Source organism: Molossus molossus, unplaced genomic scaffold, assembly GCF_014108415.1.
Source record: "Molossus molossus isolate mMolMol1 unplaced genomic scaffold, mMolMol1.p scaffold_m16_p_21, whole genome shotgun sequence".
NCBI classification, from domain to species: domain Eukaryota; kingdom Metazoa; phylum Chordata; class Mammalia; order Chiroptera; family Molossidae; genus Molossus; species Molossus molossus.
Genome location: NW_023425357.1, coordinates 5,107,170 through 5,132,695, shown reverse-complemented (window position 1 = coordinate 5,132,695; position 25,526 = coordinate 5,107,170). Strand labels below are relative to the sequence as shown.

General features: G+C 41.6%; 2 protein-coding genes across 4 annotated transcripts in view; both read left to right on the top strand.

Moving 5' to 3' along the window:
• The window catches only part of LOC118638304 (zinc finger protein 615-like), a 279,374-nt gene that overhangs the window by 25,461 nt on the left and 228,387 nt on the right, over positions 1–25,526 (top strand). Inside the window, exon 3 of one of the 3 annotated variants that reach the window (XM_036274019.1) lies at positions 30–1,961. The exons of the other annotated variants lie outside the window; for them this stretch is intronic. Coding sequence (XP_036129912.1) covers positions 30–1,483 — 1,454 coding nt within the window. The 3' untranslated portion in view covers positions 1,484–1,961. Of the gene's footprint in view, positions 1–29; positions 1,962–25,526 lie in introns of those variants that run through there. 3 annotated transcript variants of the gene reach the window in all.
• On the top strand, positions 12,312–24,785 carry LOC118638361 (zinc finger protein 417-like). The gene is made up of 4 exons (XM_036274113.1): positions 12,312–12,366; positions 13,137–13,263; positions 21,585–21,869; positions 24,103–24,785. Exons 1-4 carry the CDS (start codon positions 12,334–12,336, stop codon positions 24,129–24,131), a joined length of 474 nt encoding a protein of 157 aa, XP_036130006.1. The 5' UTR covers positions 12,312–12,333; the 3' UTR covers positions 24,132–24,785.

The window sequence follows — 25,526 nt, the reverse complement described above, 5'->3', positions numbered from 1 at the left end:
GAATGATTCACTGTTCTCTTCTGTCCTAGAACTCAGGAAAGATGATCCTCTGCAGTGTCACTTGCAAAGTCGAAGCATTCAGAAGAGTGTGGAACAATACTGTGAACATAATATGTTTGCAAAGATTGTTAATCAGAACAATGGTCATTTTCTGTTAAAGCACAATTGTGATATGTTCGAGATAAGTAAAAAACCTTTAAAATCAAATTTAAGTTTTGAAAACCAAAATAGAAGCTGTAACTTAAAGAACTCTGATGAGTTGAAGAGAGGTGGGACATCCATTCTGTATGCTAACCATGAACAATTTTACACTGAAATCACGTTGCCTATCAGTACCAAATCCATTAAAAATAAATTACAGGTCATTCAGCAGCAGGAAACTCACAATGTAGAGAAAGCCCACATATGCATTGAATGTGGGAAAGGTTTCATGAAGATGTCTCAGCTCACTGATCATCAGAAAGCTCATATGGGAAAGAAATCTTATGGATGCAATCTGTGTGGGAAAGCCTTCTGCAGAAAATCCAGGCTCACTGAACATCAGAGAATTCATACAGGATTGAAACAGTATGAATGCACTGAATGTGACAAAACCTTTATCAAGACATCAGAGTTCAATATACATCAGAAAACTCACATGGGAGAGAAACCTTATACGTGTAGTGAATGTGGGAAAACGTTCATCAAAAAGTCCAGGCTCATTTATCATCAGCGAACTCATACAGGAGAGAAACCCCATGGATGCAGTATATGTGGGAAGACCTTCTCTACAAAGTTTAGTCTCACTATACATCAGAAAAGTCATACAGGAGAGAAACCTTATATATGCAGTGAATGTGGAAAAGGCTTTATTGAGAAGAGTCGTCTTATTGCACATCTTCGAACTCATACAGGAGAGAAACCCCATGGATGCAGTCTATGTGGGAAGACCTTCTCTACAAAGTTTAATCTCACTACACATCAGAGAACTCATACAGGAGAAAAACCTTTTTTATGCAGTGAATGTGGTAAAGGCTTCTCAATGAAGCACTGTCTTATTGGACATCAGCGAACTCATACTGGAGAGAAACCCTATGTATGTATTGTGTGTGGAAAAGGCTTCACCATGAAGCGTGATCTCACTGTACATCAGCGAAGTCATACTTCAGATAAACCATACTTGTGCAATGAATGTGGAAAGGGCTTCATCGTGAAGAGTCGTCTGATTGTACATCAGCGAATGCACACAGGAGAGAAACCCTATGTGTGCAGTGAATGTGGAAAAGGCTTCCCTGTAAAAATGCAGCTGATTGTACATCAACGGACTCATACAGGAGAGAAACCTTATATCTGTAGTGAATGCTGGAAAGGCTTCACAGCCAAGTGTAATCTCATTAGACATCAGCTGAAACATACAGGAGGGAAGCCCTATATATGTAATGTGTGTGGAAAAGGCTTCACCATGAAGAATGATCTTACTTTACATCACCAAACTCATACTTAAGAGAAACTGTGTATGTGCAATGAATGTGAGAAAGGCTTCATTATGAAGACTACTCTACTTATACATCAGCAAACTCACACTGCAGAGAAATCCTACATATGCAATAAATGTGAAGTCTTTAGGAAGAAGACATGCTTTATACAACATCAGAGATTCCACTCAGGAAAGACTTCCTTTGCGTGTATTAATGTGGAATATTCTCATCTAGCAAAAATGATCTCATTACCCATCAGATAATTCACATGGGAGAGAAACCCAATGAATGTAATGAATGTGGGAAATACTTCACTACAACCTCAGAACTCAGTGTCCATCAAAGAAAACATACAAGAGGGAGGCTATCTGGGTGCAGTGATTGTGGACAAGTTTTGTCTGCTTGTCAGTTGTTATTAAACATGAGAGTATTCACAGGTAGTCACTTTGGGGAAAGCCTTTGCGAGTGTAGGCCTTCAGGATAATAGTATGCAATGAAGTATAACAGTGCGGGGGGTGGGGGGGAGAATAAGTTAATTAAAATAATGTGGTACTATCTCCCTGGCCAGTTTGGCTTAGCTGTAGAACGTCGGCCTACAGACCAATGAGTCACAGGTTTGATTCTGGCCAAGGGCATGTACCTCAGTTGGGGTGCATCCCCAGCCCTGGTCAGGGTCATGCAGAAAGCAACTAGTCAATGTGTCTCTCTCACATCAGTGTTTCTCTCTCCCTCTCTCCCTCCTACTCTATCTGAAAATAAATAGAAAAATATTCTCAGGTGAGGATTTAAAAAAAAAAAATGTGGTACTGTCTATATTGATTAATGGTCTTATATTTTATATTGAAAAAAATCACAAAACAACTCAGATATAATCAGGCTTGATGAAAATATTTTAGGACAGTGTATGTCTAAAAAGTTTATACTGACATAAATCCTGTGAATAAGACAGACTAGGAAATTCTTTTTTTTTTTTTTTTTTTATCCTTACCCGAGGACATTTTTCCATTTTTTGTTCAGGTAGAGTGGGAGGGAGAGAGAGGAACAGAGAGAGAGAGAGAAACATCGATGCAAAAGGAACACATCGAGTGGCTGCCACCCGCACGACCGACCAGGGCCGGGGACAAACTGCAACCGAGGTACGCGCCCTTAGCGGGAACCGAACCCGGGTCTCTCAGGACCGCAGGCCGACGCTCTAACCGCTGAGCCAAACCGGCCAGGGCCAGACTTGGAAATTCTTTAGTGGGAAGTAGACCCTATCATATGTGATCATCAGAGATCATGAATATTTCCAATTGTGGGAAAGTGCCTAAAAGTAAGACCTCATTAGATGTCAGTTCACACTAGATAAATACTTTTCTCTGGCAGGGATATGGCATGGTTTGCAGTAATTTATGTTGCCTTATTTTCCAGAAATCCATGAAGAAATAACTCATGGATGCATTCAGTTTTGGTGGTCCTTAGCAAAACTAAATGAAAGAAGCCTTGAATGAGAAAGTATTCTGTTACAAGTCTGAACAGATAATGCACCTCACAAGCAATTGGGAACAGGATGCTTTCAGCCATATTTCTACTTGCCTTGCCTTTGATTTTATAAGTTCTAAAGAGTGGCAGTTACTCTTATCATGGATTAAATTTTTTTTAAAATTTTTTTCTTTATTTATTTTAGAGAGAGAATAATGGAGGGAGAGGGAGAGAGAGATGGAAACATCAATGACAGAACATCGATTGGCTGCCTCCTGCATGCCCCCCACTGGGGATTTGGCCCACAACCGGAGCATGTGCCCTGACCTGGAATTGAACCAGCTACCTCTTGATGAATGAGTCGATGCTTACCCACTGAGCAACACCAGCCAGGCTAAATTTTAATATTTACAACACAGGAATGGTCTATGCCTATTTCATTGTGTAATTAACTCTTGCACTTTTTTTTTTATCCTCACCCGAGGACATTTTTTGATATTTTGTTCAGATAGAGTGGGAGGGAGATAGAAACATCGACGTGAAAGGGACACATCAAGTGGTTGCCACCTGCACGACCCAACTAAGGCCGGGGACAAACTGCAACCGAGGTACGCGCCCTTAGCAGGAACCGAACCCAGATCTCTCCAGACCACAGGCCAACGCTCCAATTACTGAGCCAAACTGGCCAGGGCAACTCTTGCACTTCTTTAGCTCCAAGCTTGTGTTATTTCTGAATACTTGAAGTACTTGAAAATGAAACTGAATGTATTCATTTATAAGGATAACACCATATTTTAATGTGTTTGACCAATTTGATAAGTAGCATCAAGGGGGTTGTAAAATTAATATAAATACGTTTCTTATAACTTTTAAGTTTGATACAAGTTTAAAATCACAAAAACTGAAGTTTTCTAGAGATTTCCTAAATCCCCTTCATGTATCTATCTACTCTATGTGAGGCTTTACCTTACATAGTCACAGTTCACTGTCAAATAGAGGAAAACGAAATTGTGACAGTGCAGTTCACTACAGGATTTATTTTTATCTCCAGTTTTAACATGCACTAATTTTTGTTTTATTTTTTGTATATAACTTAAGGAAATTAAATGTATGTAGATACTTGTAATCACAGTAGAAATTCAGAATTTTTTTTATCACAAACTGCCTCATGCTACCTTTTCATAGTCACATCCCTTCCCCAACCCTAGTTTTTGACATCACAGCTTCTTTTGTACCTATAATTTTGTCATGGAGTATTAGAAAAGTGCAGTCATTTAGCATGTATCCTTCTGTGATTGGCTATTTCACTTTGTGCAATATAGAAAATACATGCATACTGGTCTCTGCCCCCAGTTCCTGGCACAGAGCACCTGAAACCCTTGTACATTTCTAAGTGATAACAGCACTAAAAGCATCTTTTGTTCTATTGGGACAACTCTGGTTTGAATTTTCAGCTCCACCCCACACATTTAGAGAGGGTTTGGAAATAGAGTTTATAATCAGTCATGTCTACTTGAGGAAGGAGCCATAAACCTCCCTATGGGGGAGGGTATTCAGAGAGCTTCCAAGTGGGTGAACACATCCAACTATGGGGAGGATGATACAACCTAATTTCATGGAGACAGAAACTCCTGTGCTTAGAACCCTCCCACACCACACTCAATGTATCCCTTCATATGACTGTTCAGCTGTAACCTTTATGATGAATGTTTACTCAGATGTGTACTTGCTGTCACTGTATCTTTGGTAAAATGTCTGATCACATGTTTTGCCTAACCTGCTATGAATTCTGGCTATTTGTAATCAAAGGAATGGGAAACAACAAAGATGTATGTGGGAATTTCACTCACTTTGTGCCTTTTTTGTTTTATGCAATAAATATATTGGGATAGTTCTAATATTTTTTCATTTTTCATGCTATGCACAATGTAGTGAACACTTTACATTTTATTCATTTATTTAAATTTTTTTCTTTATTGATATTAGAGAGAGAGAGAGAGAGACATCAATGAGAGAGAACATCAGTTGGCCGCCTCCTGCATGCCCCCACTGGGGATCAGGCCCATAACCTGGGCATGTGCCCTGACCAGAAATTGAACCTGTGACTTCTTGGTGCATGGGTTGATGCACACCAGCCGGGCGAACACTTTTCATTTTAAACCGCATGATGAACATACTCCATCACTTTCAGAAGTACAGTCATTTAATAATACAATAAGCTCTTGGTTTGTAGTGTTCTCCCATTTTTCTGGTCTCCTATAACAGTGGTTTCCATTCGAGCAGGACTCTCAGGGACCAGATGGCATGTGGATGGGCAGGGCTTTTGAGTCCCAAAGCCCAGTGCACAGGGAAATAGAGGGCAGTTATCAGTCCTGGCCAGTTTGGCTCAGCGGTTAGAGCGTCAGCCTGTAGACCAGAGAGTCAGTCTCTCTCTCTCTCTCTCTCTCTCTCTCTCTCTCTCTCTCTTTTTGTTAATCCTCACCTGAGAATATTTTTCCCATTGATTTTTAGAGAGAGTGGGAGAGAGAGGGAGGGAGGAGGGGAGAGAGAGAGAAACATTGATGTGAGAGAGAGACATCGATTGGTTGCCTACTGCAGGACCCCAACTGGAGGGGGGGGGGATTGAACCTGCAACCCAAGTACTTGCCCTTGACTGGAAATTGAACCCACGACACTTTGGTCCAAGGGCTGACACTCTAACCGCTATGCCAAACTATCCAGGGCTTTCCCCAGTACTTTGGAAGGGAACCTCTTCCAGGTTTTGTAAAGGGTTAGGTATTGTGATGTCTACAATTTTATGGACAATGGTCACTGGTTGTAAGACAATGTTGGCTGGGAAAGAAACAGATTGCTACAGAAAGTACTGGCCTGATAATATTGGAGGCAGCCAACTAGATGGAATGTGCCTCTTCTAAATATGTATCCAGCCTGGCTGGTGTGGTTCAGTGGATTGAGCATCAACCCATGTACCATGAGGTCACTAGTTTGATTCCTGGGCAGGGCACATGGCTGGGTTGTGGGCTCAATCCTCAGTAGAGGCTATGCAGTGGATTGATGCTTCTCTTTCACGTCAATGTTTCTATCTCTCTCTCTCTCCCTTACTCTCTCTCTCTCTAAAAAAAAAATTCAATAAAACACATATTTAAAAAATAAAAAAAAATAAATGGCCATCCAGAAATGTTTCTGTGAAAAAGCCTACAGGATCAGCGTGTACAAAAATCTGAGAATTGTCAATCATATTTCTCTTTTGTGGCCAAAATCATTGTCAGTGAAAATAATTCAAAGGCCCTGGCCTTGCCTGGCTGGTGTGGCTCAGTGGATTGAGCATTGTCCCATGTGCCCAAAGATCACTGGTTTGATTCCTGATCAGGACATATACCCAGGTTGCAGGCTTGATCCTCAGTATGGGGCATGCAGGAAGCAACCCATCTATGTTTCTCTCTCATCAACGTTACTATCTCTCTCCCCATCTCCCTTCCTCTCTATCTAAAAAAATCCATAAAAAAATATATTTTTTAAAAGGCCCTGGCCAGTTGGGCTCAGTGGTTAGAGCATAAGCCTGCAGACCGAAGGGTCATGGGTTTGATTCCTGTCAAGGGCACATACTTGGGTTGCAGGTTTGATCCCTGTGTGTGTGGGAAGCAACCAATCCTATAGTCCAGGGGTGTGGCTTTTGTGACCCAGGCAGCATACCTGTTGATTTAGGTGAAAGGCCTTCATTGTTTGCTATATTGTTGTCACGGAGGCAAGATCCTCCCTCAGAGGTCATGAAAACATGGATTGAATATAGAGTTTTCAAACCTATTTTCCGAGAAAGTTGAACATACAAATTTTGTCTTGGACAATTTTTAAAAAGCATTAATGAATAAACAACATATTTCAAGGATAATATTTGATGAGTCTTCACATATGCATGAAAGTAAAACCATGACTAGAGTCATAATACCATATCTGTCACTGTGAATTGACTTCATGTCCTTTTTAAAAATCTCTCTCTCTGTCTTTCACAGTTCTCCTAGTAACCATTGATTTACAGTCCATTTTAATAGATAACTTTGCATTTTCTAACATTTATATGATGGTAATCACAGTATTTTTCTGCTTTTATTTACATTGCATAAAAATACTTGGAGATCTATTAATGATATTTTAGTAGCTCTTTTTTTTCTCCCTGAGAAATATTCTTATCTCTGAATATATTACCATTAGTTTGCCCTGGCCGGTTTGACTCAGCAGTTAGAGCATTGGCCTGCGGTCCTCAGCAGTTAGAGCATTGGTCTGGGTTCAGTTCTCACTAAGGGCGCGTACTTCGGTTACAGTTTGTCCCCGGCCCTGGTTGGGTTGTGTGGGTGGCAATCACTCGACGTGTCCCTTTCACGTTGATGTTTCTCTCTCTCTCCCTCCCACTCTATCTGAACAAAAAATGGAAAAAATGTCCTCGGGTGAGGATAAATAAAACCAAAAAAATATTAGTTTATGTTACTTTGTTTATGGATATTTGGTTATTTGTAATTTTTCACTATTTTAAATAAAGTTGGTACAAACATTGTGTATAATAATTTATATAGGTACATGTTTCATTTTCCTTTGTTAATAAGTCACAATGCAGCATTTGAGTCAGAGGGCAGGTGAATGTTTAACTTATAACAAATTGTGATTTAAGCTATGGTAGCTTTTTTCATTCTTCCTCAATGTATGAGGGATTCAATATCTCCACCTACTAGAGAATATTTGGTTTGGTCAATTGTTTTTTCTTTCCTTTTAAATATTTTTCTCTATTGACTTTAGAGAGAGAGGAAAAAAGAATGAGAGAGAGAGAGAAACATTGATGAGAGAGAACATCGATTCCCGGTCAGGGCTCATGCCCAGGTTGTGGGCCCAATCCTCAGTGAGGGGCATGCAGGAGGCAGCTGATCAATGATCTCTCTCATCGATGTTTCTATGTTTTCTCTCTCTCCCTCTCCCTTTCTCTCTCTCTAAAATTAATAAAGAACAATATATACATATATATATATATTTTTTTTATCCGCATCCGAGGACATTTTTCCATTTTTTGTTCAGATAGAGTGGGAGGGAAAGAGAGGAAGAGAGAGAGAGAGAGAGAGAGAAACATCGACGTGAAAGGGACACATCAAGTGGCTGCCTCCTGCACAACGAACCAGGGCTGGGGACAAACTGCAACTGAGGTACGCGCCCTTAGCGGGAACCGAACCCAGGTCTCTCTGGACCTCAGGCTGATGCTCTAACTGCTGAGCCAAACTAGCCAGGGCTAAAGAACAACATTTTTTAAAAAAATAAATCTAAATTTTTAATATAATTTTGTCACACTAACTGTTGTTTGATCATATTTTCCTAAGAATTTATGCTGATCCTTTTCTCAGATGTATATTTGCTATCTCTGTATCTTTGGTGAAATGTCTGATCACATGTTCTGCTTAATTGACTATGAGTTTTAGAAATTTTCTTTAATAACAGGACAGTGAAACAAAAATGCATGTTGGAATTTAACTCGTTTTGTGCCTTTTGTTGCTTTATGAAATAAACGTGTTTTTTTTGTATTGAAATACCACGTTCTAATATTTTTCACTTGGTTTATGCTATGTATAAAGTAATGGATACGTTTACTTTTAAAGTGCACTATTTACTATTTATGTTACTTTCAGAAGTCTAGACATTTGAAAATACAATAAATCGTTGCTTTGTTTTTTATTTTTTTTATTTTTTTTTTATCCTCACCCAAGGACATTTTTCCATTTTTTTGTTCAGGTAGAGTGGGAGAGAGAGAGAGAGGAACAGAGAGAGAGAGAGAAACATCGACGTGAAAGGGACACATCGAGTGGCTGCCACCCGCACAACCGACCAGGGCCGGGGACAAACTGCAACCGAGGCACGCGCCCTTAGCGGGAACCGAACCCGGGTCTCTCAGGACCGCAGGCCGATGCTCTAACCGCTGAGCCAAACCGGCCAGGGCGATCGTTGCTTTGTATAGTGTTCTATTTTTCTGGTATGCCATCATGGAGGGTACTTTTGTAAGAACAGAACTTTCAGGAGGATCAGATGGCAAGCTGGTGGGCAAGGGTTTAAAGTCCCAAAGCCCAGTGCAGTGGGGAATAGTAAGGACGTAATCAGACTCCCCATGCTCTGTCAGTCACCCTGGATTTGAATCCCACATTCCTGAATATTATAGACTCACAGGGAAAAGGCCACTTTGTCTGGCCTGAGCCTGTTTTCTTTTCTGTAAAATGGGTATGCGGTATGTCTTTATCCCTGAGCTATTGGAGATCAAGAGCTAAGGTGCCCATTCACTGTGTGGCAGGTGTGCCTGCAGCCTGCCTGGGCTCAGGCAACTCTGGCCTTTGACTGAAGAGACATTTCCAGGACAGGAGCCCCTCAGTTTTCCAATGCCAACAAGTATCTTTGTTTTAAGAGCTTTTGAGAAAGAAATGGGGCCTTTCAGAACACACTGACCACCTGGCCGGTGTGGCTCACTGGTTGAGCGTCAACCCATGTACCAAGAGGTTGCCGGTTCGATTCTCGGTCAGGGCACATGCCCAGGTTGTGGGCTTGATCCCCAGTCGGGGGGCATGCAGGAGGCAGCCAATCTATGTTCTATCTTGCTCTCCCTCTCCCTTCCTCTCTCTCTAAAATCGATAAAAAAATAAAAATAAAAAATAACACCCTGTCCAACCTGCAGGGAGGCAGGTACTGTGGGCACTGAGGTCTCACTGTCAGGTCTCCACCCAGGAATGTCCAGCAGCCCACTTCCCAGAGCTCCTTGCTTCTCAGTTGGCTGAATGTGACATGAAAGTGATGATGGTGCTTACCTAGGGCTCTGAAAATTGATAAAGTAACAAACTGAGTGCTTGTTGGTGCCAGGATTCCAGGGTTCGCTTTTTGAGCATTTTCACTTTTAATTCTCAAAACAACCTGGGAAGTGGAAACTAATATCAAGTTGCTAAAAAAAATCCAGTTTTAGAAAAGTGGACTAGGTTCTCCAAGTTTACTCAACAGACAAGCGTCAGATTTGAGAAGCTGGATTCCAACCCCAGAGTCTGGCTCCAGAACCAGGGTCAACCTCTACTAGTGCCTTGAAGCCCTCACTGTAGGGACCAGGGAATTGCTGTTTCTGTTGCTGCAATTATGATGGTTCTCCCCTATTCTCTTAAGACATCACTTATCCTCTGCCCCTCAGTATCTACTGAAACAGCATCATCTGTCTGCTCCAGTGGTTTCTTTTCTTTTTCTTTTTTTTTTATCCTCCCACGAGGATATTTTTCCATTTTTTATACAGATAGAGTGGGAGGGAGAGAGAGGAAGGGAGAGAGAGAGAGAAACATCGACGTGAAGGGACACATCGAGTGGCTGCCACCCACACGACCAACCAGGGCCGGGGACAAACTGCAACCGAAGTACGTGCCCTTAGCAGGAACCGAACCCGGGTCTCTCAGGACCGCAGGCCGACGCTCTAACCGCTGAGCCAAACCGGCCAGGGCTCCAGTGGTTTCTTTAGAGGAAACTTTTTTGAGTCTGAGCTGCAATTTGTCTGTTTCCTTTTGAGACCAGCATGGAAAATGGGCCTCAGGAGATCTCAGTAATTTGGGCTGGATCTCTGTACCTTCACTCATTTGGGGGGTAACAGGCTGTGATCCCATCCACTGGGGTGAGTTTGGTACCTCGGTTAGTCTCTTAGAGTGTTGGTACATGACTCTGACATTCACCTTGCAGGATAGGGGACAACTGTATGTGAATTTTGGAAACTCATATTCAAAGTGATCCTGGAGACCTGCAGGATCCTGGTCTCACTGGGTGAGTGCTCACCTCTCCTCCATGCACAGGCCCCACTACTGATGTCGTTCTGTCCTCTATGTTCAGAGTGGCTGTATGAGAAAATCGTGCTCACCATGTTTTCCCTGCAGCCCAGACCATAATCTTGAAAGCACGTTTTTCATTGCATTCTTTTTCTATCTGTATATATATGTAATCACTGGGTTGGAACATAGAACTTTTAAAAATCTTTTATTTATTTATTTATTTAATCCTCACCCGAGGACATTTTTCCATTTTTTGTACAGATAGAGTGGTAGGGAGAGGAAGAGAGAGAGAAATTTCTATGTGAAAGGGACACATTGAGTGGCTGCCTCCTGCATGACCCAACCAGGGCCGGGGACAAACTGCAACTGAGGCACATGTCCTTAGCAGGAACCGGACCTGGGGCTCTCTGGACCACAGGCCCACGCTGTAACCGCTGAGCCAAACTGACCAGGGCTGCTCCGAATTTTTAAATAGGACAAACTTCTTTAAGAATATTATAGATTTTTAATATTCATTGCACATATACATACCCATAATTACATGTTATTTATAATATTTCATGTGATTAGGTCAACTTTCATTATGAACCTGTACGTTATTTACTCTAAATATGATTTATAAATATGTTCATAATCTTATATTGAGAATGCCTGAAATATCAACTCATCTGACGTTGTAAATATGTCTCTAAAGGGCAAATTATCTTTCACCATGATAATTACAATAGGATTTCTACATTGAGAAAAACACCAGCAACTGTCAATTCAATTCCCGCACTTTGTCAAAAATTTCTTAATGTTCAAATCGTAATTCAACAATAGCCTTCTATTTAATGTTATATTACGCATCTTAGTTTTTTATTTCAAGAGTCCGTTCTACATTCTTATATTTATCACATACACATATGGTGTAAGTAGGTCACTCATGTAATAAAATTTTCCAGATCCTCAATGCACGCCTACCTCTTTTATTGTAACTCAATGTATTTGCCTCACAGATCGTCTGTTTTCTTCAACCCAGACTCAAGCCCCTTCACCAGGAAAAGGTGACAACTTTCTTCAGCCATTTAATTTTCCCTTTTTTTTTTTTTCCTGCCTTGCCTAAGCAAGGCCACCAAAAATTTGGTTGCCTCGTACACGAAAAAAATGGGAGAGACAACATCTTCAGCCGTTTTCAAGACGCCTCTTTCATGAGGACGCACCATTTCCCTGCGCCTCCAGCGCGCATCTCGGTTTAACCCGAGGGACGTGGGAAAACCTTGATCACGGTCAGCGAGGCCCGAACCCCCATTACCCAGAAGACCGTGGGTGCAAGACCGCCAGCTCAGCCAATGAAGGGTCAGAAAAGGCGTTTCCGCCGAAGCGCGAGGCGCAGGGGCGGGACATCCGGCAGATGCCGCTGAACCACCCTGAGGGAGGCTCCAGATCGCTGGGCCAGTGGCCTGACTGAAAAGGCGCGAGCGTCGTGGCCCACACGGCACACACGCGGGAGTGAAGCTGGGCGACGCCACCCGCGTGACCCGCGCCAGGGCCGGGACCTGGACGGCCTTGCCCCCGGCGGCCTCTTCTCCCCCGGCTCCGGCCCGCTGCGCCCACCGAGTCCGATGGCGGCGGCCGCGCTGAGGCGCCCGTCTGAGGTGAGTGCGGGTCCGCAGCCTCCGGGCCTGAACCGCACAGCCCGGGTGCGGGGCACGTCACGTCCCGCAGCTGAGCCCCGGGTGGAGGGCCGTGGGGAAGGCCGAGGGCACGGAGTGTTGTCTTCTGAGGACACGGCAGGCACAGGGCGGAGGGGACGGGCTCCTTGTGTCCGAAATTGCCGTGCGGATCTGTATTGGAGCAGGGATCAGAGGCAGGGCGGGCGGCACAGCCTCATCCCGGCTCTCGGGGCTGTGGGGTCCCTCAGAGGACGGGGGTCGTGCTGGGTCCGGCTCCCCGTGGGATGGAGCAGGAAGGGAGCCTGGGGTCTGAAGACGGGGAGGAGGTAGACCTGACACCGTGGTGGGCACAGCCAGAGGGAGTGTGAGCGGAGGGGCCTGGGGCCTGGTGTGGGGACGTGAGGGTGAAGCATGAGCCCAGGTTTGGCTTGTCTGGGAGGCGTGATGTGGAGGCTGCAGTGGTCCTGCTGGGCAGGAAGGACGGGGCTGTGCAGGGATGTCCCGGAGCTTAGGGGGCATTTGTATGTTGTCCGCCTCCCCCACCCCCATCCACCCTACCCAGCTGCTGTTGCTGAGGGCGGTAACCGGAATAATGGGACTGTGATGAGAGCAGCCAACACTGGCATGAGGACCCCGTGTTCTCACTAGACTGGGGAGCCCTGGAGGAGGTTGAGCTGGGGAAGATGTGTCAGGAGTAGGATTGCTGTTTGTCAGAGAGACTGCTCTGGTTTCCATTGTCTCAAATCTGACAGGTTGGTGTGACCTTTGAGGACATTGCCCTGTACTTCTCCAGGAAGGAATGGAGCCTCCTTGATGAGAGTCAGAGACGCCTGTACCTGAATGTGATGCTGGAGAACTTTGAGCTTATATCCTCACTGGGTAAGACCCTCACTCTTGCCCCTTACCTGGCTGGACTGGCTCTGCATTTTCTCATATCCCTTTTCCCAGGGTGTGCTCTGTCCTGACATGTGGACTGTGACACTGCTTGATTTCTCATTTTCTGGGTGGTTGCTGTCCTCAGTAGGGCTGGTTTGTGTGCATTGCTGGTTTCTCTCCCTGCAGGCTCAATACCTGTTGTCATGAACTCATTTGGAGGCATGTGTGCAGGAAGGCTAATGGAGTATACCTTGATTAATGAGGAAAACATTTTTTATAATACTGTTTGCCATTTGTACATATTTTTTTTTGAGAATTGTCTCTACATGCTTATGTGTATGTAGTTTTTGTTTTGGTTTTTTTTCCTTTATTGATTTTTTTTTAGAGACAGAGGAAAGGAAAGGAAGAGAGAGAGAGAAACATCCATGAGAGAGAACATCAACTGGCTGCCCCTTGCTTGCCCCGGACTGGGGATTTGGCCCACAAACTGGGCTTGTTCCCTCACCAGAATCCAACCAGAGATCTCTTGGTGCATGGATGACACTCAACCACTGAGCCACACCGTCGGGCTTTTTTTTTTTTTAATCCTTGCCTCCTTGGGATATTTTTTTCATTGATTTTTTTATTTGGGTGGAGGAGTTGAAGGGAGGGATAAGTGGAGAGGAAGGGAGGGAGGGAGATTGAGAGAGAAAGGGAGACAGAGAGAGAGAGAGAAACAAACATTCATGTGAGAGACAGCCATCAATTGATTGCCTTCTACCCAACTCAGTTCAGGACTGGGGATCTAGCCAGCAACTGAGGTACATGCCCTTGACTGGTAATCGAACTCCAGACTCCTTGGTCTGTGGGCTGATGCTCTAACCACTGAGCAACCAGGCAGGGCCGATATAGTATTTTTAATTATGCTGTGTAGAGTTTTTTTAGACAGAGGTGTTGGGTTGTTATTACCCTGCAGTATAGTGTTAACATACCTTTTTTATTCACTAGGAACTCAAAATATTTGTGTGACTTACTTTCTAAATGGCGATATTTGCTTTATTGTGCTGATCTGAACAGAATCCACAGTATTTCCAACTGACGTTTGCATGATTTGCAAGTATTTCTCCCATCCTGTAGATACCTTTTCCTTTATTTTGTTCATTGTTCTTGTGCTGTGAAGAAGCTTTTTCGTTTGTTGTAGTCCAGACTGTTTATTTTTTTCTCTTTTGCCTGGTGGTTGGTGTCACATCCAGAAAACCATTTCTGAAACAATTTTCCAAAGCTTTTTCTATAGGTTGTCCTGAAGGAGTGTTTTGATTTAACACTGACATTTAATTCTTTCTTACAGTTTGAGTTAATTTTTGTCAGTGGTGTCTAGTTTTGTTGTTTCACATGTGACTATGTTTCAGCACAATTCATTGTATCCTCCCTTTCTTTTATGTCTTGCAGTTTTTGTCAAAGAGTGCTTGAAGGTGTGTGCATTGGTTTATTTCTGTGTTCTTTGTTCTGCTTTGTTGGTCTGTGTTTCTGTGTTTATTCCAAAAACACTTTGTTTGGTTGCTTAGGCTTTATAATGGATTGAAGTCAGAAAGTGTGATGCCACCAGATTTTTCTTGCTCGACATTGCTTTTTGCTAAAGGAGGTCTTTTGAAGGGCCACATATTTCAAGATTCTCTTTTCATTTCTTTGTAAAATACAATTGGAGTTATCACTGGGATTGCATTTAATCTGTAGATTGCTTTGGGGTTGTATAGACATCTTAATAATATCAACATTTCAAATCCAAAACACAGAATATCTTTCCACTTGTTTGTGATGTCTTTCATCAGTGTCTTGTAGTGTTCAATGTACAGACATTTCACCTTTTTGGTTGCATTTATTTCTGACTGTTTTATTGTTTTTTATGCTATTTAAATTTGACTACCTTTTTCATTTCTCTATCAAAGATTTTGTTGTTGTTGTGTAGTAATGAAAGTGATGTTAGTGTGTTGATTTTGTATCCTGTAACTATTCTGAATTTATTTATTCTTTTTTTTTTTTTTGGTACGTGCCCCTAGTGGAAACCAAACCCAGGACTCTCTGGTCCGCAGGCTGATGCTCCAACCACTGAGCAAAATCGGCCAGGGCTGAATTTATTTATTCTTTAAATGTTTTATTTATTGCTTTTAGACAGAGGAAGTGAGAGAGAGAGAGAAACATTGATCTGCTATTTCACCCACCTATGCCTTCATTGGCAGCTCCCAGCATGTTTCCTGATGGAGAATCCAACCCACAACCTTGGTACAATAAAACCACACTCTCAGCAACTGAGCTACCAGGCCAGGGTTCTGATTTCCTTTATTAATTTTAGAAGTTTATGGTGGGATCTTTACAATTTTCTCTATGTAGGGTCATGTCATTTGCCAACATCTCTTATGATGCGTTGTGGTTCATACTGTCGGGTATAATGTCATATCTTTCATTTTTAAAAATTTATTTGAGTCCTGTTTCTTTGTTTTAGTCTTTTTTTTTTTATCCTTACCCTAGGATATTTTTCCATTTTTTGTACAGACAGAGTGGGAGGGAGAGAGAGGAAGAGAGAGAGAGAGAGAAACATCGATGTGAAAGGGACACATCAAGTGGCCGCCACCCGCACTACCAACCAGGGCCGGGGACAAACTGCAACCAAGGTACGTGCCCTTAGCGGGAACCGAACTCGGGTCTCTCCGGACCGCAGGCGGGCGCTCTAACCGCTGAGCCAAACAGGCCAGGGCATCTTTTGTTTTAGTCTTGCTCAAGGTTTCCCAATTTTGTGTTTCTTTTTTAAAAAGTAACTCTACAGACCTGGGTGGTTTGGCTCAGCGGTTCGAGCGTTACCTTGTGGTCCAGAGAGACCTGGGTTCGGTTCCTGCCAAGGGCATGTACCTCGGTTGCAGTTTGTCCCTGGCCCTGGTTGGATTGTGCTAGTGGAAACCACTTGATGTGTCTGGTGGCAACCACTTGATGTGTCTGTCCCTTTTACGTCAATGTTTCTCTCTCTCTCTCTCCCTCCCACTCTATCTGAAGAAAAAAATGGAAAAATGTCCTCGGGTGAGGATAAAAAAATAAAAAAATAAATAAAAATAAAAAGTAACTCTACAATGTTCTTTTTTTTTATCTTGTCTCTTTACTTTTATGTTCTAATTTTGTTTGTTTTTTGCTAGCTTTGGGTTTCCTTTTTTGTTGTTTCTAGTTTTATGATGTGCAAGGTTAGGTTGTTTATATGCGATTTTTTTCTCAATGTAGTCATTTATCCCTGTACAATGTCCTCATAGAATTTCATTTCCTGCATTTCATATGTGAGCTTTGTGTTTGTATTCACTTTGCCTCTATATTTTTTCGAGTTCTCTCTTGTTTTTTTTTTTTTTCACACACTGATAGTTCAGTAGGAGTGTATTGTTTAATTTTAATATATATCTGAATTTCCAGCTTTCTTGAAACTGAAATTGATGTCTAGTTCCATACACTGTGACTAGATAAGCTACTTGATGTGATTTCTTGTGAAAGTTTCAGACTTGTTTTTTGACCTAACATATGATCTACTTAGAGAGTGTTTTTCTTGCACTTGACAAGAATGCATCTTTTGCTGCATTTGGATGGAATGTTCTGTGTCTATTTATTAGTTCTGTTTGCTCTAAAGTGTAGTCAAACTTCCATTATTCTTTATTACTTTTGGACGGTATGATCTACCTATTGTTGAAGGGGCAATGTTGAAGTTGCCTACTAATATTGAATTTTTCCTGGCTTTTATTCTGATATTATTTCCTTAATGTCCTTAGTTGCTTAGTTGAAAATATTCTAATGTTGTTTAGTACATCATAGTTAAAATTGTTATCCTCTTGATGAATTGATTTATTTATCATTTTATGATGACCTTTGTTTCTTTTAAAGAAGGAAGTTTTTTATCTTCACCTGAGAATATTTTTTCATTTGTCATCACATAGAGTGGGAGGGAGGGAGAGAAACATTGATGTGAGAGCTCCACATTGACTGGTTGCTTCCCTTAGGAACTGACCAGGGTGGAGACAAACCAAAGTTCCTGCCCTGTGACTCATTGATCCTAGGGTCCATACTCTAACCCATGACTCATTGATCCGAGGGCATATGTTCTAACCCATGAGCCAAACCTGTCAGAGTGACCTTTGTCTCTGTGACAGTTTTTGAGGCAGTCTGTCTGACAGAATTTTAGCTATTCCTGCCCTCTTTTGGTTTCATTTGCATGGATAATTTTTTGTATCTTTTTATTTTCAGCCAATTTGTGTTCATAAAGAGTTAGTGTCTCTTGTAGGCAGTATATTGCGTCTGGTATTTATGTGTTTGTTTTATTCCTGCAGTCACTCTGTCTTCTGATTGAAGAATTTATTTAAGGAACTACTATTGCCATTTCTTCATTGGTTTCTGGGTTTTGTTTCTCTTCTACTATGTGGTTGTCTTCTGTGATTTGATGATTTTGTATAGTAGTATGACTCCTTTATTTTTTGTATATCTATTACATAGTGTTTGCTTGTGACTTCCAAGAGACTTATATAAGACAATTCATACTCTTTACAGTCTATCTTATCTTGATAATTGTGTACAAATATTCTACCCTTTGACTCTCCACCACTTACCCCTTTATATACTTTTGGTGTCACAATTCACATCTTTTTATATTGTGTAGCTTAAGGTACACAATGCTAGCTTTGTCATTTTGAATTGTTTTAATTTTTCTAATAGAGTTACTAAATGCACATTCCACCAATGCAATGTTACAGAATTGTGAATTTCATTCTATTCTCACTCTACGAGTGAGATTTATAAATTCCTATGTATATGTGTGTCTACTTAGTATTATTTTTCGTCTTGAAAAACTTTTCTTGGAATTTTTAGTAAGTCAGTTTGAGTGGCAATGAACTTTCTTAGCTTTTTGTTTGTCTTGGAAACTACTTATTTCTGAAGAACAGGATTTCTGGATAAAGTATTGATGGTTTTCATGTAGTGTTTTGAATATTTCATTTTATTTTCTCTTAGCCTGGAAGGTTTCTTCAGAAGAATCTACTGATGACCTTACTCAGCCGTTCCCCTGTGTGCAAGGAGTTTCTGGTTTCCCAATTATTTTTGCTCTTGACTTTTGACACTTTCACTATAATGTGTCTTGGTGAAGTCCAATTTGCATTGAATCCGTACAGGGACCTGTGAGAATGCATATTATTGATTATTCATATCTGTTTTGCAGATTATAAAAGTCAGTTTTCAGCTTATATTTAAAAACAAATTTTTTTTTATTACTGTTGGAGAGGAAGGAAGAGGGAGAGAGAAACATCGACAAGAGAGAACATTAATTGGCAGCCTCCTGCATGCCCCCCATTGGGGATTGGGCCCACAGTGTGGGCTTGTGCCCTGTCGAGGAATGGAACCCACAATCTCTTGGTCCATGGGTTGACGCTCAACTACTGGTGGGCCACACCAGCCAGGTTCAGCTTATACAGTCGTCCCTCGTCACTTTGCATTTCGACTTTCACAGCTTCACTCTATTGCGGTTTTTTCAAATATAGTAAGTATAGTGTGAAGTGGCAAGGGACGAATGTATATAAATAAAGTATCCTACTTTGTGGAAATTCATTTATCACATTAGAGTCTGGAACTGATTAACCATGATAAACGAGGGCTGACTCTATTTTTAAATAAATGTTCTACCCTTCTTTCTTCTTTTCTCCCTTTTCTCACTCTCTTTCTCCCTTCAGATCGACCACCCTTAATGTTTCTTGGGATTCCCATAATACAAATTTATCAATTTTCTTCCTTGTGTTACTTAAATCAACTTGCCGTATTCTTTAAATTTATTTTTTCCTTTTTTTTTCTTTCCGCCTGGATGATTTTCAAGTGATCTGTCTTTGACATCACATATTCTTTCATGTTTGCTTTTGGTACTCTTTGTTGCATTTTTCTTTTCTTTATTTTCCATGCTGGGAGAGAGAGCAAGGAAGAGAGAAGCCTTGTTTGAAGAGCTGCTTCTGATTTTTTTTTTATCCTCCCCTGAGGACATTTTTCCATTTTTTGTACAGATAGAGTGGGAGGGAGAGAGAGGAAGAGAGAGAGAGAGAGAAACATCGACACGAAAGGGACACATCGAGTGGCTGCCACCCGCACGACCAACCAGGCCCGGGGACAAACTGCAACCGAGGTACATGCCCTTCGCGGGAACCGAACCTGGGTCTCTCCCGACCACAGGCCAACGCTCTAACCGCTGAACCAAACTGGCCAGGGAGAGCTGCTTCTGATTTTAGAGGAGGAAGATGAAGGAGAGGGCGAACATTTAGAAGGAAGGGTGTGAGTGCATGTGTGTGGGTGTGTATTGTATAATCTGGAATTTGAGCTGGAGCAGAGAGAATAATGACATCTTAATAGTGTCGTTGTAAGTGTTGCCATCAAATTCCTTATGGATGATGTATTTTTCTACTTCAGATTTCTGCTCTTCCTCTCCAGGGATCAACTGATATGTTCTGCCCAAGACCACTTGTGGTGGTTTAGAGGATAGTGGAGGAACAGCCTTAGGATGTTCTTCTTGCTGTGAGGTTTCCTCTAATTACTGCATTTTACATTTTATTCATTGTAATTTGTCAACTCAACATTTCTATTTCATTCTTTTTTATAATTTCTGTTTATCTAATTGTCTCCTTTTGTTCCTGTGTTGGTGTCTTCATTGTGTTGGTTCTATTTGTATTCTCTTACAGCTCACAAACATTTTTATTTTTATTTATTTATTTTATTTTATTATTTTTTTATCCTCACTCAAGGACATTTTTCCATTTTTTGTTCAGATAGAGTAGGAGGGAGAGAGATAAAGAGAGAGAGAGAGAGAAATATTGATGTGAAAGGGACACATCGAGTGGTTGCCACCTACACAACCCATCCATGGCCCCGGACAAACTGCAACTGAGGTACGCGCCTTTAGTGGACACTGAACCCAAGTTTCTCTGGACAATAGGCTGACGCTCTAACCGCTGAGCCAAACTGGCCAGGGCTCACAAACATTTTTAAAAGTAAATTTGTGTTTCCTTTTCTCCCTCCCTCCATCCCTCCCTCCCTTCCTCCCTCCCTCAGTCTCTCTTTCTCTCCCTCTCTACTTCCCCCCCTCATTTGTAAAGTAAATATTTTGGATAATTTCTCAGACTGTATGTAGCTCTTCGTTTATTTGGTATCAATTGGTGAAAAATCATTATGTTGTCTTATTTTTAGCATTTCTTTTAGTCCTGTGTTGATCTGTATGCATTGATGAAGCATTTACCCTTTCAACCTTATGGACCAAGTCTGGCTGGAGAAATAGATTCATCAGCATGTGGAACCAAGGGAGTTGGCTGGGTGGGGTTGTATTTTACGTTTGAGACAAATGTCTGCAGCCCAGTTTCCTTAATGCTCCATGAGCTGAGGTCAGAATAACAAAGAATATATGGGTTCAAAGTGGCTTTCTTTGGCAGCATTTATCTTCCAATGACAATCTATGGTTGGAATCTTTGGTGGCAAATACTACTGGGGACATAGTGATCTTTTTTTCTTTCCTGTGGTTGATTGTTGCCAAAGGGATTTCTTTTGGAATTCATGCAGACAAACACTGTTTGTGAATCACAAAAGAAACATGGCTCTGTGAATGACAGGGTGGACCCAGAGGCAGTCTTCACTTGGTAAAGGGCTGTGGGGGAGATTTTAACTCCAGGGTTTTGTTAAGTCATAGCTACAAACCCATCTTATTCAACAGTGCTTTGTTCCTACTGCCAGTTTCTCACCCCATTTCACTTGTTCTTGCTTATTGACACTTTGCCAATACTCAGTTCGATCAGTTCTCATTCCTCCTGAAGATTCCCAGCCTATGGATAACCTATTACACCGTCAACATTTCTTTTCACAGGTCTCTCTTTCCTGCACTCCAACCTTGGTCCATGCTTGCAGAGCCTTGGAGTGTGCACATATGATTATATTGAACTTGAAAATCATGTGCTCTGATACCATTGATTTTTATGGGTTTGAGCACATTCAAATTATTCTACACAGACTCATGTCACCATCATGAAAGGTCCTACAGGAAACCATTTGTGGAGGAACAACTAGTGAACCCCGCCTCTCTACTTTGGGTCTCATCCTATGTTTCTGTCCCTCCTTCGGTGAGGTTTTCACCATTGACTGAATTGGGGGGCCAAGTAATGTATAAGCCATTTTCTCAGAGTGTAACTCACTTGTCTTGAAAATCATTCTATAGAATCATGCATACTTATGACAGATAAACATTTGTGATGACGATATTCTTTTTAATAAGGTCAAGAAGTACTTCACCTGCATTTCCTTTTGTTCAGGTTGCTGCTGTGGAGCAGAGGATGTGGAAGCACTGATTGAACAGAACGTTTCTATAAGAGTGTCAGAAGCAAAGAATCCCAAGTTAGCTTTGTCTTCCCAGAAGAGCCACCCCTGTGAGAGTTGTGGATTAGTCTTGAGAAAAATTTTCCACTTGATTGAGCTGCAGGAAACAGAACCCAGCCAGATACTGTTGAGGTGTGGGGCCTGTGCAAAACAATTTTATTTCAGTGCAAAATTTCACCAGCACCAGGAGCAGCATGTGGAAGAGAAGCCTTTCATAAGAGGTGTGGACAGAATCTCATTTGCAAATGGCTTCGATTTCATTGTGTCCCAGAAGCATTTTACCTGCGGGGAGGTTGGGCAGGACATCCTTACAGGGTCGGGACATGTTCACGAAAAGGCTACTCATACCATGGATAGGCCAAATGAAATCTCGACTTGTGGGGTGACTTTTAAAAGTAGAAAATATTATTACACCAGTAAAGAATGTAAGAAAGCCATGGGCTGTAATCGCATGTTTTTTCAGGACAAGGGTGTCCATACTGGAGGACTGTGTTTTGTGTGCCGTGAATGTGGAAAAAAGTTTAGCACGTTTTCTAGTTTTCACTATCATCAGAGAGTGCACACTGGACAAAGGCCTTATGAGTGCAGTGAATGTGGGAAATCTTTTTTCAGTAGCCCTGGCCTTCGTTATCATCAGAGTTTTCACACTGGAGAAAGGCCTTATCAGTGCCATGATTGTGGGAAATCTTTCACCCGGAGCTATGAACTTCGTTGTCATCAGAGAGTTCATACAGGAGAAAGGCCTTATGAGTGCAGTGAATGTGGGAGATCTTTTACCAGGATATATTACCTTCGTTGTCATCACAGAGTTCATACTGGGGAAAGGCCTTATGAGTGCAGTAAATGTGGGCATTCTTTTACTACTAGCACTGGCCTCCGTCATCATCAGAGATTTCACACAGCAGAACAGCCTTATGAATGTAGTGAATGTGGGAAATCTTTCACCCGGAACTATGAACTTCGTTGTCATCAGAGAGTTCATACAGGAGAAAGGCCTTATGAGTGCAATGAGTGTGGGAAATCTTATACCAGGATTTATTACCTTCGTTGTCATCAGAGAGTTCATACTGGGGAAAGGCCTTATGAGTGCAGTGAATGTGGGCAGTCTTTTACCACTAGCACTGGCCTTCGTCGTCATCAGAGATTTCACACAGCTGAAAAGCCTTATGAATGCAGTGAATGTGAGAAATCTTTTACAACTAGCTCTAGCCTTTGTTATCATCAGAGATTTCACACTGGAGAAAAGCCTTATGAGTGCAGTGAATGTGGCAAATCTTTCATTCGGAACTATGACCTTCGTTGTCATCAGAGAGTTCACACGGGAGAAAGGCCTTATGCATGCAATAAATGTGGGAAATCTTATACCAGGATCTATGGCCTTCATTACCATCAAAAAGTTCATGCAGGAGAAAGACCTTATGAGTACAGATAATGTGGGAAATCTTAGCCAAAATTCTAACCTTCCTCCAGACATATGAGTTCACATAGGAGAAATTTGTTACATGTGTAGGAAATGTAATTTCTTACCTCTTAGCAATACTCTAAGAAAATCTGTGAAGCCTCATTTAGGAAAAATACCCATAACTTTTTTTTTGTTGTAATTTTTTTTATGTGGGAAACATGTATCTCTGTTGCACTTTATAACTTATCCAGATGTATTGCCAGGTTTTTGTCACTGCATGTTTCTGTGGCTGAAGCTTTTTCACCTGTACCACCTATCAGGTCCCCACGAATTTCATGTGTTCAGGGAAGCTTACTCTGTTCTCTGATTTGTTGAAGAAAATTAGGAGTAGTTTGAACCCTTAGGAAGTCTTAATTCTTTTCACTCTCACTAGTAGGCACATAGACCTGACTCCGTTTTTTGTTTGTTTTTTATCCTCACACGAGGACATTTTTGCATTTATCTTCAGATAGAGCGGGAGGGGGAGAGAGAGACATCGATGTGAGAGAGACACATCGAGTGGTTGCCATCTACACAACCCCAACCAGGGCCAGGGACAGATTTCAACTGAGGTACATGCCCTTAGAGGGAATCGAACCCGGGTCTCTCTGATTTGCGGCCGATGCTCTAACCGCTGAGCCAAACTTGCCAGGGCAGGACCGGACTCAGTTTTGGCTCCAGAGAACATAATTTGAGTTCAGCTAGCAGTTTGCACACTGACTGTCTTTTTGAGGGACGTGCTTTTTTTAGATGCCAATGATGAATTTTGTGTCTTAAGTCACCAATGCACAAACTTCCAGGCTCATGTCTTTTTACTTTATAAAATAACGACCTGTTTACTAAGTCTTCTTTTATCTTAGGTATTCTATTTACTGTGTTTTGTGGTCTATAAGCATGAAGAGGTGAAAAAATTTTATGGGGATTTCAAACATTCTTTGTCTTTGAGGGAACAATATGATACAGAAATTAGCTCAATTCTTGCCAAATTTGCATTGCTGCCCATATTTTCCCAGGAAAGACTGGCATTGCTAGTCCACTGTGAAGTCTGGATGCTATAAGATAACAGATCACTCCAAAGAGGGGGTAGATGTGACAACCTCAGGTATGGCTGGGAGCAGCATGATATTTTTCTTGTCACAGGATACCAATACATTTGAAGGGAATCTCTTGCCCAGGGCTTGCAAAGGGCCATGTGCCCTAATGCCTACAATTACATGGGTGATGGTTACTGGTTGTAGAACCATAGGAGGTTGGGGAAACCATTTTACTTCAGAAACACTGGCCTAATTGGTGTTGGAGGAGACTGCAGCCCATTAGATGGAATATGCCTCATCTAAATGTGCATCCGGGAATTTTTCTGAGTAAAAAACACCGCAGAAATGGTGTGTATAGAAATCTGAGGACTTTTAGGCATGTTTAACTTGTGGACACAGTCATTCTAATTGAATATGATGCAAAGGTTTTGTAGCTTTCTGTAGCATCAGATGATCAAGTCAGAGCCATTGTTATGCTCCAGAAAAGGAAAGTTGAAGACAATGGGTAGCTGTATTTAGGGCTGTGGCTTTTGTGACCCAGCCAGCATTCTTACTGGTTTCGTTGAAACTTCTTCATTGTTATGTATTATGTCCCAGAGGCAAGGCTGTTCCCCCAGAGTACATGAGAAGTGGATTGAATATAGAGTTGCCAAACCTATTTTCCCAAAATAGTTGGACATACACTCTTTTTTTTTTTTTTTTATCTTGAAATGTTTTTTAAAAGCTCTAATTAGGCCCTGGCCAGTTTGGCTCAATTGGCCTGCAGATTGGAGATTCCTAGGTTCGGTTCCCACAAGGGCGCATACCTCGATTGTGGTTTGTCCCCTCTCCAATTGGGGTCCTGTGGGTGGCAACTAGTCGATGTGTCTCTGTCACATCCCTGTTTCTCTCTCTCCCCCTCTCTCTCCCTCCTTCTCTATCTGAAGATAAATGCAAAAATGTCTTCTGGTGAGGTTACCAAAAAAACTCCAATTAGTAAATTACATATTTTAAGCATAGTAGTATTTCATAACTCTTAACATGTGCATGAAACTGAAACTGTCATTTTACTAATAATAATGACCATAGCTGTCTCTCTGAATTTGCTTCATGACCTTTTTTAATCTCTCCCTGTTCTTCACAACTCTCCCAAGTAACCCTTGAATTACATTCCATTTCAATAGATAACTATGCTTTTTCCAAGTATATTCTGCTTTTATTTAATGTTGTGTAAGTACTTGGAGACTTATTAAAGATATATTAGTAGCTCATCTTTTTTCTGAGAACTATTCTTATGTTTGAGTATATCACCATTAGTTTATCCCTTATGAATATTTGGTTATTTCTGACAAAGCTGGTACAAACATTTGTGTATGATTCTTTATATGGATATGAGTTTTATTTACCTTTGTCAAAAATTCAGT